The following is a 14,938-nucleotide window of genomic DNA, read 5'->3' as shown; positions in this document are numbered from 1 at the left end:
TAGGTGGGCATGGTGGGGAGGGACAGCCTAGGCACATGAAAAAGCACTTAGCTGGGGGAGTTGGAAAAGTCTAGGGACTCAAAGGAAGCCAGCTGGGCTGGAGCACAGGCAGGAGCAGGGGCTGTGTTGTACTGGACCACTGAGTCTGGAAAAATACACCAGATCTTGGATGTCCTTGCAGAACCAGTAGCTAAGAAGGACCACTGGTTATTTCACTGTTACTTGATGGTATACAGATTTGACCCCTCTCTACCTTCTGGTTGAAACAATCCACCAGTATATGAAATTAAGTTGTTAGGTATAAGATGACGTGCTTTTAGCCAGGTAGACAGGCTATTGACTTGGTAAGATGAAACATAACAGAATAAGTCTTCCTGCCTTTGTTTCCCCTCTGTTTCAGCTGCAAGTGTCCACTTCTTGGAAAAGTGTGGGGAGCTGACTTGGAAGCTTGTCGGTTGCTTATCCAGAGCCTACAGCTCCAGGAGGCCACAGGCACACTGTCTGCGGAAGACGAGAAGCAGACAGATGACTTAGTGGGAACCGTCTGTCCATCCACTCTTGCCATCTCCCCCAGGCTCCACTCTGAAGTTGAGAGGAAGACCCTTTTGCAGGCCTTTGAAGACTGGAAGGCTCACCCAAGTCCATCTCTGTACTTTGCTGGCAGCGAACAGAAAGAGGTCTGTCCATCTCTATAGCCTCACAGGGTCCCCACTCAGAGGGGTATTTTGGGGCCACACTGCAGATGGGAACAGTACATATTGGGAGGGCGACCCATCAAACCATGCAAGCTTTTGAAGGTTTTAATAATCCTGGAATACGATTACAAAATAATGTAGAATTTTTGTGGAAGTTTTAAATATAAAAGAGCAAAAAGAATCATTTTTGGCATATTTAGTTCGATGTTCTAATTTAATGGCTAGAGTTAGAATAGAAATCTGGTATATAATTAATATATATAGCATTCAGCACATATGCCGTATATAACATATTGTTGTGTGTACTGTTATATGGGTCCCATGTGTATTTAATTATATGTTTAGAATCTATATATCAGTATTTATTAGAATATTTCTCTCTATATTAGTATTGATTAGAATCAAACATTCAAATATATGTATGCATCCCTTTGTTTTGGCCCAAACAATGTCATAATGGATATTTGTAATATACTCTTTGCATTTTTTTTAAAAAACCCTGATACTTGGCTTATGATATATACATATGTATATATCATCTATATATATAATAATTAAATTAAATTTATATAATAATTTAATTTAATTAATTAAAATAATTAATTATTTTATAATTAATTAAAATCTGTATTTGTTTAATTAACATTTTACTCCAAGGCGACCTAGATGAACAGAGAAGTGCTCCACTCCCCTCCCTCCCCCACCTCCCTCTGCTCCCCTCTTTCCCCACTCCCCCGCCCTTCTCTCCCTGGTCCATCTCTCCCCCCACCACTTTCCCCTCCAACCCTAATAAGACACTTTTCAATGAACGTTCTCTTGGCAACTTTTTTCCCCCCTAATTTTAGTATCACACCAGGAGGCTTTCGAGCTCTTTTTCTGACCAGGTACTCAGGTGTTCTAAATTAAAAGGAAACAAAATCCTGGTGAGGCTGAAGGAACATATCACTTCATGTTCACGGCTCACATGTGACATTAGACATGCCCCCCCCGCCGGACCTTTGCCACAAATACCCCCACTCTGACTCCCCCAGGCAGGCCTGCCTGTCCTATCTGTAGGACCAGACACTCACTGGCAACGTGGGCTGCAGTCACTGCCTTCTGGACTGTTTGGAAAATTGATACTTGATCCCATATTTGAATTGAATAACCTTATGAGAAAGAGGGCTGTTGTCACTCCCTGGAATCCTGCTGGCCTCTTCAGTTAGGCTTTAAATTGAGCTCTAGATGGTTGCAAGTCCTTTGTTAGCTGGGGCACTGCAGGTGGCTACCAGCCCTGTTGGCAGTCGGCTGGCAGGAAAGAAGATTCTTGTGGGGAGGGAAGTGCCACCTAAGCCAGGGGGTCACAGCTCTGGGCTGAAAATACTGCGGGCCCTGGGTCTGAGCCTTTGAAAGTAGGGTTGACTGTCCACAGAGGGCTCCCAGAAAGTCTTGTCAGTACCAGGACAGCCAGGAGCCAAGGCAGGAGCCAAGCCAGGCGTGGGATAAGGTCCGCTGGGACATGGGTCAGGACTGATTCAGCAAATTCCACCTATTGGAGGAGCCTCCCTTCCTCCCTCCCTTCTGTGCCCATTGTCCCTCCAGGCTCTCTGGCAGATGACATTCCCAGCTCTAAGAGGATTATTCTTCTCCCATAGGATTAGGAGCACCTGCCCTTCTGACTGTAGGAAAACAGAGCTATGAAGTAGGAAATGCAAAGTCAAGAGTGAATAGCGTAGAACTTTATCATAGAATGATACTTGAATTTTCTGGTGAGGAAGAGGCCCAGACTGTAACTCCAGGGAGTAGTAGAGGGACAGTGGCTGCTTCTCTGAGCTCCGGGGCTTTCCTGCCCCCAGCCCCCACCTTCTCTCCACCTACTGAAGTCCTGAAGCTTTCCCACAATTTTTTGCTGCTTCCTTCGGGGTGGGAGAGCCAGAGGGTATTTTGAAGCTTTCGCTAGCCTTCGGTGCTGTCTTGTGTCCTGTGCCAGGCCTCGGCCCACTTACTGTTCCTGCGTTGCTTTTCTGGGTTTCCTAGTCACAGAGGAGGGTGAACACCTTTCGAATTCATCAGTGGTGGAAATGTTCAGATGGCAGACACTGTCTGGAAAGGGCAAAATTATGGGAACTGAAAACAGATCAGTTGTTGCCCGAATTGGGGTGAGGGAAGAGATTGTTCACAAAAAGCAATATGAAAGCTTTGGGTGTGTGTGTGTGTGTGTGTGTGTGTGTGAGATAGAACCATCCCGTATCGTGGTTTCGGTGGTAGTTACACAACTGTGTGCATAGATCTGTAACTTTACACCAGAATGAATTTTATTTATTGTTTAACAAAGGTGACTACAATTTTAAAAATAACACCCACCTATTCCAGAGCGAGGACATAGATGTTGGAATCAGTGGTTCTTGGCTCAGGGCTATGGGGAGGTGGTATAGTGTGTGGCAAAAGAAGCCTGGAGCTCAGATCCTAGTTAGGACACTTGAAGGCTGCGTTTACTCATCTGCTAAGCACCCCCACCCCCAGACCCCCAAATAAGGACAATAAAATCGATCTCATGAGGTTATAAGGTTTTAAATAGAATAACGCATCTAAAAGTGAGTTAGAGGTTTAAGAAAATACATAGTAAAGGCTTGAAAAATTGGGTTCGTATTTTTTTGGTGGGGGGTGTTAGCACTCTTTCTGGCAATCACATACATCTAAGACCTTTTAAAAAGATTATGCCTGGCTTTCCTTATCAAGAAGCAGAAGCCAGCAATGAATTAGTGGGAGATAATCCCAGACAAGAAAGGCTTAATAAAGAAAGAATCTGGTTCATATTTAGATGGAGGATTTTTGACAACCAAAGACTCAGAGAAACCATAATCAAGGGTCTCATTAGAAGGTGTCTTCATTTTGCTGCCTCAGTCTGCCGGGGAGTACTTGAAGTCTGGGTCCTTGCGTGTTTATCCAAAGCAAAGTGTCTCTTTGCTTTGCAGCTGGGAGTTGGTTTTGCTTGGGGACTCCCTGCCAGTCTGGCCGTCCCACACCAGTTTCTCTATTGAAGCATGACAGCCCGAAGGCAGGCAGTTTCTTTATAACCCGAACCTCCCCTGAGAAATTGCTGACTCCTTAAGGAGGTCCCCAGGGAGACGGCTTCTTGGAGCCTTCACGGGGCCGGTGAGTGGCCCACGTGGTTCCGTGCGTTTCCACGGCACATTGTTGCTATGAGCTGTCATTCATTAAAGCTTTTGCCATGTGGACGGTCCCCCGGGCTGCTCCGCGCCGTGTCCCCCATTTTACAGCTGGACCCGTGGAGGCAGAGTCGTTTGCTTGGGGCTTGGCTGGGGAGGAAGTTGGCAACAGGGCCCAGGCCCAGTTTTAGCAGGAGCTAACTCGGATCGAAAGAACTCTGTGCTTTTCCGCGGACTCTGGAAACAATCAGCCGCTGTTGGCCGGGGTTTATAGACGGTGCAGAAATTGCATGGGGGCCAGACAGGAGCTGGGGAAATCAGTGAGCCCGCTTCCTCTGCGGTGAACTTGCCCTTTTGTACTCGATGTTCTGGCCCTAATGCCTGCGTAATTCTCTCCTTCCTGTCTGCAGCCTGTCCTGCTGGGGTGCTTTCTGTTTTTCTTGCAAAGTGGGCTCCCCTCCTGTGGAGTTCCCTGGACAGGATCACTCTCCCCTAACTCCAGCTGCTTCCTTTCCAAGCCAGTAGCTGCCACCAAAGAGGCTTAAAAGGGCCAAAAAAAGGGCCAGAGTTCTGAGTGATCTCGTGCAGCATTAGAAGAACCAGTGTGCTGTCTGCCGTGAAAGACGTTCGCAACAAGACTCGAGCAGACGGTGCAGCATTGTTCCAGGGTACAGGTCTCTCTAAAACCCCATTCCTTTTCACCGGGCCCATCTTGCAGAAACCTCAGCTACTGCGCATCTCCCGCAGCTGCCACTGCGGGTTTCTTTAAAGGGGACCTGAAGCGCAAAGAACATTTGGAAAAACGATGCTCCCCCAGGTCCTGTCTTCTCTCCTTCAAATATTATTGAGTTTCCCCAGGATTTTCAACGTGGTGTACATGGAGACAGGGAGTCTCTTTCATGCGAACGTTTCACTGCTTTCTGTGGCATTTGTTTAAATCACGTCATTAGAATTTCAGGTACAACCGGGCATACACAGGATTAGAAACAAACACAACTCAACTCACAGGCACAACACAACCGTATAGGAGCAGAAGTGTGCAGGCTCCCCGGGGCTCCATCCTGGCCTTGGCCCCAGACCTGGCCCTGCAGGTGGAGGGAGGCCACAGAGCCACAGGGCGAGCTGGAAGGTAGGGAGGAGGCGGCCTTCTGTGCTCAGTTAGCAGCCTCCTGCTGCTTCTCTCAGTTAATTAACGCTGTCAGCTTGTCAGCCTCCTTCACCTGCCCAACAAAAGGCAATGGACTTTTCCCAAGCCATCCCCCTGCTTTCCCTACTTTTTGAAAATTATGGAACCACTTTCTGCGCTCCAGGACCTAACAGTGGCATTTCTTTCACTAATTAAAAATAGGTCAGTGCTTCCGAGGAATCCCGCCCAGGGGCCCTTGGAGACACTTTCACCTTGAAATTCCTTGTCATACTCTGATGAACACTGAGGGATCAATACAGAATCGTCGCCGCAGAGCTGGCAAGGAGTCACTTAGGCCATTTATAACACAGGAGGCTTATCTGATGGCTACGCAGGTGTTGCTTCCCAGTAGCCGAGAGATTTTTTAAAAATCCAGGGTTTCACGTTTCTGGAAAACGAATGAACCCTCTGCCCCCTTGTCATCTGATGCTCTCACCTGTTGGGGGCTGGGGCAGTTAGAGTCAAGAACGTCCTTGTAACCCACAAGCTGGTTGCCAGCACTTCCTCCCCATTTTAGCTCGAACTGGTAGAAAGCCTGGATCGTTTAGAGCGTAAAGCCTGCTGTCCTTGTGGAGGGTAAAAATCCAGAACCAGGACGAAACCCTGGCATTTAAAAACAGTAATTCTGGGGGCACCTGGGTGGCTCAGTCATTAAGTGTCTGCCTTCAGCTCAGGTCATGATCCCAAGGTCCTGGGATCGAGCCCTGCATTGGGCTCCCTGCTCGGCTGGAAGCCTGCTTCTCCCTCTCTCACTCCCCCTGATTGCGTTCCCTCTTTCCCTGTGTCTCTCTCTCTCTCTCTCTGTCAAATAATAAATAAAATCTTAAAAAAAAATAAAAACAAGAGTTCTGGTAGTCTTATAGTTGCATAGCTTACAAAAAATATTTACAAACGCCAAAATTTTTCTTTCCGCCTAAAATGAACACAGATGCAAGTTGGCGTTTGATTCCGTTCTCCTGGTTTCCTTTTTGTGGTTCAGCATTTCTTAGCCACCAACAGCTTGCAGAGCCCATTCTCCTGATGTGGAACTCCCCCAGCTGTGTTCCGTTCTCATTTTTCTTATTACAAAAGGGCTCTTATGATTTGACGTCACTATCCCCCAAATCTGAATGCTTATGTTAAATAGAGCTTATTTAAGTACCTGCTATATGACTGTTAGTTACACATAGATTTTTCCTCAGAGTTTCTAATAGAGTTTGGCCTTATGTGACTTTGATGTTCAACTGATGTGTGCTGAAAGGAAAACAACCCAAGGTCTCTTGAATGATCGTGTAATATAAAATAGAGCTTTTCAAAGATTGCCCTTCATATAAACTAGAGACCATAGGCCAGTTAGCCTATACAAATTAGAACTAGGCCACTTCTTTCTTTTATCAATTTTTTTGTTCTGTTAAATGGTTCCGTGTAAACCATGTTTCCCAGCGCCTCCTCTGTAGTAAGTGGACAGATACGTGAAGACAATTTACTGCTCACTCTGACCCTGAGACATCTAAATATTTCACATGCTTTCCTTACCACTCACATCTGGATGCTTTTAAAAGAAATACCCACTTACTCAGAGCGTAGCCATATAACTTGGGAATTTGGAGGAATACTTGTATCACAGAGGAGTAAAGATATGCCTTTTGTATCTTCATCCGTGCCTCTTTGCTCGTTGACATTAATGACTAGAGAATGAGTGTTTATGGGCAAAGACAAGTGCTTATGAAGTCTATTTCATGTAGACATGCGAGGTATTATTTGTTGTGTGGACAGGAGTTTGTCATAGGTAAATAGTCTTTATGTGGACCATAAATTAAAAAAAGAGAAAGAAAACCATATAGCATTCCGGGAATGTATTTGCCAAGCAAATATTTTGGAAAACAGCCCAAAGGAACAGACTTAAGTCTGTGATTTTAATACCGAACTAAGGAAATGCTTTAATGCATCGGCTCAGCTCATGGATGGTGGCAATCACATCTGGTTTACCTCAAGCTATAGGAGAAGGAATGAAACTTAACAGCGGAACCAACATCATGAGACTCAAGTCCCATTTTTTTTGTCGGTATGCATATGTGCGGTGCAGGGTTAATTCTTTTTTAAATGTAAATATTGCCATGGTGTAAGTAATCTGTAAATGCAGATGGCTTGCCAACTATAAGGAGAGACTGCTCTGTCACCTGTCCATTCTTATTATGTGGCCTGTGAGTTTTACTGCAGGAATTAAATATTTTTATGGATAGGCAACTATTGCCGATGCCTTATTACATGGCCAGGGAAAACAGGGAGGTAAGTAAGCTGGTTGAGTTAGAGCAACAACATAGGGTCTCCAAGGTGGAAGCTGCTTGCCTTTGATCATGGATCTCATTCCCCAGCAAGGAGGGAAGCCGTTGATGACTTCAGAGTGTATAGAGCACCCAGTGCAATGCATTGCCCACCTGAAGTATAGACCTAAAGAGTCCTTGTTGATCATATCGGGTTAATTTTAAAATCATAGCACTAATTCTTCGTTCAGACATCACACCGACCCTCTCTTGGGAACGCCTGTTGACAGCATTTTTAAAACGTCAGCTACTCAAATTTCTCGATCGACTGACTCATCCCAAGGTGTAGCCCATCTGCTCACATGGGTGCAGATCACCAGTGACAACCCACACTTCTGGAAATGCTTGCTCTGTTAGGTGTGAGAGGCTTTTGTAAGTAAAGTTGGCATCGTTATCTGGTAACTGACAAGTTAACCTACATGGCTTTCTGTTCTGTAGGTATTTTCTGTTCATAAAAATAACCAATACGATTTCCTGATCGCTCCAAGGATAGCCTGAGGGATATTGTTATCAGATCCTTGCTCATTTCCAAACAATTACTCTGATGTAATCCATTCCCTCCCCTTTGGGTATGGGCTCTAGTTTAAAAAACATTAAATGTCGATATTCTGCAAATGTCACAGGCGAGGACTTAGCCTTGTTTATAGGAAATATCACTAAGGAAAAGAGCCCTTGGAGACCCTGGCCACGGAGCAGGGGACGGTTTGTCACCAGACTCTCAACTTCAGGCATCTGTCTGGGCGAGCCCCTGAATGCGTGTTTGGATCTGAGTATCAGCGGTTGCCAATGAGTGTAAGTAATGAGTTGTCGAACTCATTTTATTTTATTTTATTTTTTTTTTTTTAAAGATTTTATTTATTTATTTGACAGAGACAGAGATCACAAGCAGTCAGAGAAGCAGGCAGAGAGAGAGGGGGAAGCAGGCTCCCTGCTGAGCAGAGAGCCCGATGTGGGGCTCGATCCCAGGACCCTGAGATCATGACCTGAGCTGAAGGCAGAGGCTTTAACCCACTGAGCCACCCAGGTGCCCTGTCGAACTCATTTTAATGGGAAAATTTCTGCTCAAACATTCAGGTCTCCAGGTTTTGATCACAAGGTGAGGTGGGCAAATTATATATGAAATACTGCCCGGCCAAGTTAGTGCTCCCAGACCATACCCATGTGGAGGGACGGTAGGGAAGATGTAGGGCTTTTTCTGAGGGCCATGAAGGACGCTTTTGTATGGAAATGCTGTGGTGGGCACAGAGGACCAGCTCACAGCCCTGGATCCCCACAAAGTGTGACTCTTCACACTTTGCTATGATGATGCCACAGGGAATGCAACCCAAGAAACAGCATAGCTTCCCCGGGGGCAGTAGTCATTTGGGTAGGGGAATGGCAGGGTGCCATTATGCCACCTCCTGGTGGCAGAGACAGGCAGGTATGTGCCCAGTGAAGAAGGACCGTGCTTGAGCCCTAACTGAGCCCCGGTGGTACAGGAGCTTCAGGAATCCAGAAGCGTTCCTTGAAGAAGTGGAATCTGAGGGGTTTTGAAGAAAGAGAGATGGTATTAGTCGGGCAGAGAAGGGGAAACGCTCAGCTATGGGGCCATTTACCTGGTGAAGTTTCTTTCATTCTGACCCAGAGGGAAAATACTCCTAGGGCTAAATGAGGGGATGGAGGTGCAGAAAGCAAAAGTCATAATTTGAATTGCTGAAGCGACTGCCTGATGGGACAAATTCCTGGAGAGTTTTCAAAGCCACTTTGAAATGCCAAACAACCTGTACTTTATCTGTTCAGAATTGCAAATCCTACAAAATTCCATTTCAGCTAGGAACACGGGAGACTTTGTAGTGGGTGATATTTTATTACCAAGTGTTAGTCATGTGCTCATGTGGGGTTTTGGTTTTTTTGGCATGGTGTTTTTTGGGGTTTTTTGGAGTTTTTTTGGTTTTTTGGTTTTTTTTCTTTTCACCACATTTAATTTAATAATAAAAATGGAAGCAGATGTTACAGATTTCAAAGGAAGAGAAGCTCGGTGCATGACGACTTCAACTTGGCATCTGCCAAGGTGATAAAAGAGATGAGAGGTCAAGGCTCTCCTATTCTGATTCAGAAAGGAGAAACTCGCTTCCTTCCCTTGTGACTCACCTGCTTTCCTCTGCTTCCAGCCTTATGTTTTATGGACAATTGGATCAAAAGTTCCCAGCTCCCCATGGCAGCTGGGTGGTCCTGGTGCCCATTACTGCCCCCTCCAGTAGACACTCACCTACCTGAATCATGGAGCGTACGCCCCTTAATGACGCGGAGCCCTCCAGGAATCAGAGCAGACTTCGCAGAGTCCCGAGTGTGGAAGGGAGGAAAGAGGCGATATCTTCAGGCACCGCTTGCTTCTCTGATCTCTTTCTGTCATCAGTTTGTAGACTCCCTCACTCCCACCCTGGGCCAGCCCAACAAAAATCCCTTTCTGTGTTTCCCCTCGGCATGGCTGAGTCCGAACTAGGGGGAAGAGCCCGCTCGATATGGGAGACCTGTGTCGCAGACCCCAGCCCTCCACTTTCTCAGTGTGTGACCTTCAGCAAGACACAGGACTCTTTGAGAGGCTTTCTGTGTGTTTAAAAGGAAGACCTGAACCAGATCATTCCTGAGCCCCCTGCCAGCTCTAATTCTATCTGCTTCTAGGTATTAAAATCCTCGGGGAAGTGTTCATGACATCCTTAGTGGCCCTCCCTGAGGTGGCCTTTTATAAAAGCTTGCATTTGATGTCCTGGGAAATGAGGTGGGTGTCAAATGAAAGGCTTCATTTTCATGCACGTCCCAAGCTGGGGACTCCTGACCAGCATAGCTGACTTACAGTTCACTTAACCTAAATGCCAGAGCCGCCAAAGCTTTCATGGAAGGACAATTGCTTTGAAAGAAGGTTCCTTTGTTTTAAGACAAGCAAGCAAACAAAAGCCCTTTAATAGCTCCTGTTCCTTTACTTGTTTTTAGCTTTCCATCAAGGCTTAGTCAAAGAAAATGGATAAAATCAGAAATTGGGGTATAGCTGATCGACAAGCCCCCTGCTCTCCTGCCAGGGGCATCTCTGCAGAGGAAAGCCTAAAACCTGCTGGCTTAAAAGTACACACTCAGAAAAGGCGTCCCCAAAGCAAGAGAGAAATCTCGCTTGGTGCTCCCCGCAGCGACTCTGCCGTCCTCTGTAACTGGAGCGAGCGCGCACTCACGTTCGCAAAGGACATGGTCATTTACCTAGAGCAGCCGTATGGTCCTTTATCCCACGCGGTGGGTGTGCCCCCAGGCGAGTGTAAGACACAGAAATCCACTCGCCTGTTCCTTCTGCCTCTTGTGGGGGAAGCACCTTGCTGTGCTGTCTGCTAAAGAAAGAGTCATTTCTCTCAAAGGTGGAAGGAGGTCGGGCCCTGTTGGTCTTATTGCAAATACATACATTGCAAGTAGAAGTATATCGCAGAATATGCGTCTGCACTGTTTCGTAGCCCTGCCTGCACATCTGGCCAGGAGCCAGGGATCTGGGGACCAGGAACTGGTGGCTGTGGCGGCTCATGGAAATCTCCTGGCACACTTTAGCTCAGAGCTACAGTTTCCAGCACGGCGGGGACCTTCCCATCTGAGACAAGCCCGGGCATTAGTGTGTTGTTGCTCTTCAAGATCTAGTCAGTTTTGGTGGTTTTTTAGCTGGGGACCAGTGAGAGTGCACTTCATGCTAGCGTTCTGCACCAGTCCTATCTACCCATGCAGGATCCTGTGTAGGGTATGACCTGTCTGCCTGCTGTGCTAGCTACTATGACTGTACAACAAATCATCCCAGCTTAGTGATTTGAAACAACCGTTTACTATATGCATGGATCTGGGGGTCAGGAATTCAGATGGGACACTGCAGGGAGGGCTGTCCCTGCCCCCACAGTGTTTGGCTATTAGCAGGATGACTTGAATGTGGAGCTTGGGATCATCTGAAGACTAAGTCCCAACCATGCCTGGCTTTCAGCAGGTCAACAAGATACCCACGCGTGGCTTGTCTGTGGGCTCTGGGCTTAGGCCAGGTTCAAGGGCAAGTGACCGGAAAAGACATATCATCTATTAAGAGCTGGCTTTGGAAGTCAGGCATGTCACCTTTGCCATGTTCTGCTCACTGAAGGATTCTCAACAGCCCAGCCAGGTTCAAGGGGAGGAGAAACAAACAGCAGAGGGATGAGGTTCTGGAAGGCTGTATTGCTGCGGCTACACATACACTCTGTCATACCTGGACATAGCATGGAAAACACAAGGAAGTTCTGCCAAGTCCCTCAAGTTTAAGGTTAATAGGCAGGACATCCGCAACTGTGTTCACTCTATACCCATGACTCTGGCCCCACCTTGGCCTCTATGGACACGTAGGATTCCTTTGGACAGAGCAGAATTTTTCAGCAGGTTGGTAGAAATACATAACTCTGACCTTCATCGGCTGTCACTGCTCAGGTGAGGGCTTAAATGAGTTCGCTTCCCAAGATTCCATACATTCTTCAAATAACGGCCACCTGGGCCACACGCAGGACCAGTTCAGGATCAGAGTCTGTTGGGCCACCAAGAGAAGATTGGTTTGTGGTTTGTTCAGGAGCTTTGTAGAAATTCTATGACTTAGGGAAACAGCCCGGGGGCAGAGGGCCAGTCAGGTCTCCCATTAGTGGTCACGGAACCATGAGTTCTTTGAGTTTGTTTCTTTTTGCCTCTTTATGTCTTTTTAATCTGTAAAATCGTTTTTAAACAATATTCAGGTGTATTTTTTCCATACATCCATTATGGCTTGAATCTCGGTAAATTTTTTCTTTCTTATATTTTAGAGAGGTGGAAAATACAACCAAGTATGGAGAAGAAAATAAAAATCTTCAATAACACCAGCCCTCGAAATAGTAATAGTCAATATTTTAGTGCTTTTTCCATTGTATATACCTGCCTTAAGATGATTTTAATGGCTAAATATGAATTAAATATACCAGAACTTATTTTAATCACCCCTTTTATTGTTGGACATTTTACTTCTTCTTTCCCATGCTTTTCATGTAAATATTCTTGCATTATTAAGATACATTTTAATTTAACATATGTAAGTAACATTTTCCATACTTATTTAAAAGTTTTAATAAATATTATTTAAATCTAAATAAAATTTATTTCTCTGTGATAGATTCCAGGAAATGGGATTCTTGGATCCCAGGCTATGAACAATTTAGTTTTTGCTACATGGTCTGAAATCGCTTTCCCAAATTCACACAATCACTGGCGACCTATACATCATTCTATAAGGCAAACAGGTGTGGCTTATCAGTTTAGGGAGCAAATGTAAATCCATATTTTATTTTATTTATTTTATTTTTTTTTGTAAAGCCATATTTTAAATGAACTTAATTCAGCTCTGATTTCTGTTTGTTTCAGCACGACAGGCAGGATTAAGTCATTTGCCTGTATCTTAAGTGCTTTCAGTTCCTTGGTTCTGCTTTCCAAGCCTGTGTTTTTCCTCTCTTCAAGTGTATTTTCGGATGTTTGCATTCCAGCCCCCGCCCCCAACATGATGCTTTTCTCCTCCATGTACGGCTCGTGGTCTCACGGCCGCCAGTCATTTGCCTACAGATGTTCTCCTTCGAGGCGTTTCGTTTACTTCCCGCATGTTGGTGGCGATGCCCACCGTCCACTCTCTCCGCTTCCATGCGATTTGTCTGCCTCTTTGAGTGATAATGTGATTACTTTTAGCATCAGTAAAATAAGGATGCGTATGTGATTTTTATATATTCTCTGTCTTCTCATCATCACTGCTGTGGTCAATGACGGGCAAACCATCACTGTGCGCTTCCCGGGCTTTTTGTTTGTGTTCCTTTGTCCTTGAAATGGTTTGATGTTGTCAGTGAACGTTTTTCTTCTGTATATACATTTACCTGCAATAGAAAAGGCTTCTCCAATATTTGCAATAGTTATTTATAGTTCCCCTTAGCATTGTTCTATTCTAATAGAGTTGACCAATTGGGATATAAACTCAAAAACATTCTGGAGTTAATATAATGAATATTAAATTACATATCTGGATTTAATGGTTATTCTTGGCCTCCAATTATAATATTACATAACTCGTGATTTCTAAGGCCTCTTTAACAGAAAATATCACCACACCTGGGCATTTTGTTGTATTTTTGGGTCTTAATTGCAGCTTTTACAGTAACCCTGCAGTTTAATCTAAATATATATCTTAATTCTTTCCCTTATACAAAAATACTTTTGGTATACCTTCTAAGCCTTTTACTCCGGGTTGAGAAAATATTGCTTTTACATTTGGTTACATTTTATGTATATATATATGTATGTATGTATTTATTTTTATTTTTAAAATTTTTTGGTTAAATTTTAATGACTTGCCTTTTGCTGCTCATTTATCTATCTTTTTATTATGTTTTTTTACTGAAATATAATTTCCATAGAACAGGATGTAAGTTTAAGATGTACAACGTGTTGGGGTGCGTGGGTGGCTCAGTTAGTTAAGTGTTAGACTCTTGATTTTGGCTCAGGTCATGATCTTAGGGGAGCGAGATTGAGCCCTATGTCGGGTTCCATGCTGGTAGTGGAGTCTGCTTGAGATTCTGTCTCCCCTCCTCCCTCTGCGTCCCCCAACCTGCACTCCTGCCCATGTGCATGTTCTGTCTCTGTCTCTGTCTCTCTCTCAAAAGTTGTATAGTGTGTTGACTTGAGACATTTATATATCATAATATGATCACCGTCCTGGTTTAGCTAACACCTCTGTCACATCACATAATTATCATTTCTTTGTTGTGGTGAGAACGGTCACTATCTAGTCTGTTAGCATTTTTGAAGTTTGTACTACAGTGTTGTTGACTATAATCACTGTGCTGTGCATTAGATAATAACCAGGACTTCATTCTTCTTCTAGGTGCAAGTTTGTCTCTTTTAACAACATCTCCCCACCCCCACACCCCAAACCCTTGGTAACCAGCATTCGAGGCTCCTCTTCAACAAATTCTGCTTTTTTAGCTTCTGCATAGAAGTGATACCATGTGATATTTGTCTTTCTCTGGCTGGCTTATCTCACTAAGCATAATGCTGCTTTTTTCCTTTCCCTTTGTTCTAAGATTCCCTATTTCCTTGCCTCTTTTTTTTTTTTTTTTTTTTTACCTTGTTTATTCTTTTCTTTTCTAAGTCCGTGGGCTTCTAAATGCCAGTTACGGTGCTTGAGGGTACAGGATGAACGGATAGCCCATGCCTTTAGGGGTTTTACTGTCACTCACGAAAACCTAACGCACATCAGGATGGCTGGAAGAGTAGTGTGACTGAAGGCAGTGGGTTCATCCTGTTGGCCAAAATCAGGTTGCGTGTGAGAGGGGACACAACGGGTGTGAGCCCCTGGGCCGGTGGTGAAGGGGCCCTGCTCTGCGTGTGGTTTTGTCCTGGAAAGTGGGGTAGGCCACTTTTGGGGTTCATGTATGGGATATAAGTTGGAAGGGGGAGCATCTGAGAAGAAAGGAGATCCAAGACTTAGATGTTCATTCATGGAACCAATGAGTACCCCATGCCTGCCCTGTGTCGGGGCTCTGGACCCCACAGTGAGCAGACCGCCATCCACCATGCTCT

At 45.0% G+C, this 14,938-nt stretch overlaps 1 protein-coding gene across 1 annotated transcript in view; it reads left to right on the top strand.

Moving 5' to 3' along the window:
• DISC1 (DISC1 scaffold protein) overlaps positions 1-14,938 on the top strand; it is a 300,758-nt gene that overhangs the window by 275,024 nt on the left and 10,796 nt on the right. The window contains exon 11 of the mRNA XM_032841136.1: positions 401-677. Coding sequence (XP_032697027.1) covers positions 401-677 — 277 coding nt within the window. The remainder of the gene's footprint in view (positions 1-400; positions 678-14,938) is intronic.

The sequence above is a fragment of the Lontra canadensis genome, unplaced genomic scaffold (genome assembly GCF_010015895.1).
Source record: "Lontra canadensis isolate GAN:19392208 unplaced genomic scaffold, GSC_riverotter_1.0 scaffold120, whole genome shotgun sequence".
Lineage (NCBI taxonomy): Eukaryota > Metazoa > Chordata > Mammalia > Carnivora > Mustelidae > Lontra > Lontra canadensis.
The sequence above is the reverse complement of the archived record's forward strand: the minus strand, read 5'-3'. Positions and strand labels throughout refer to the sequence as shown.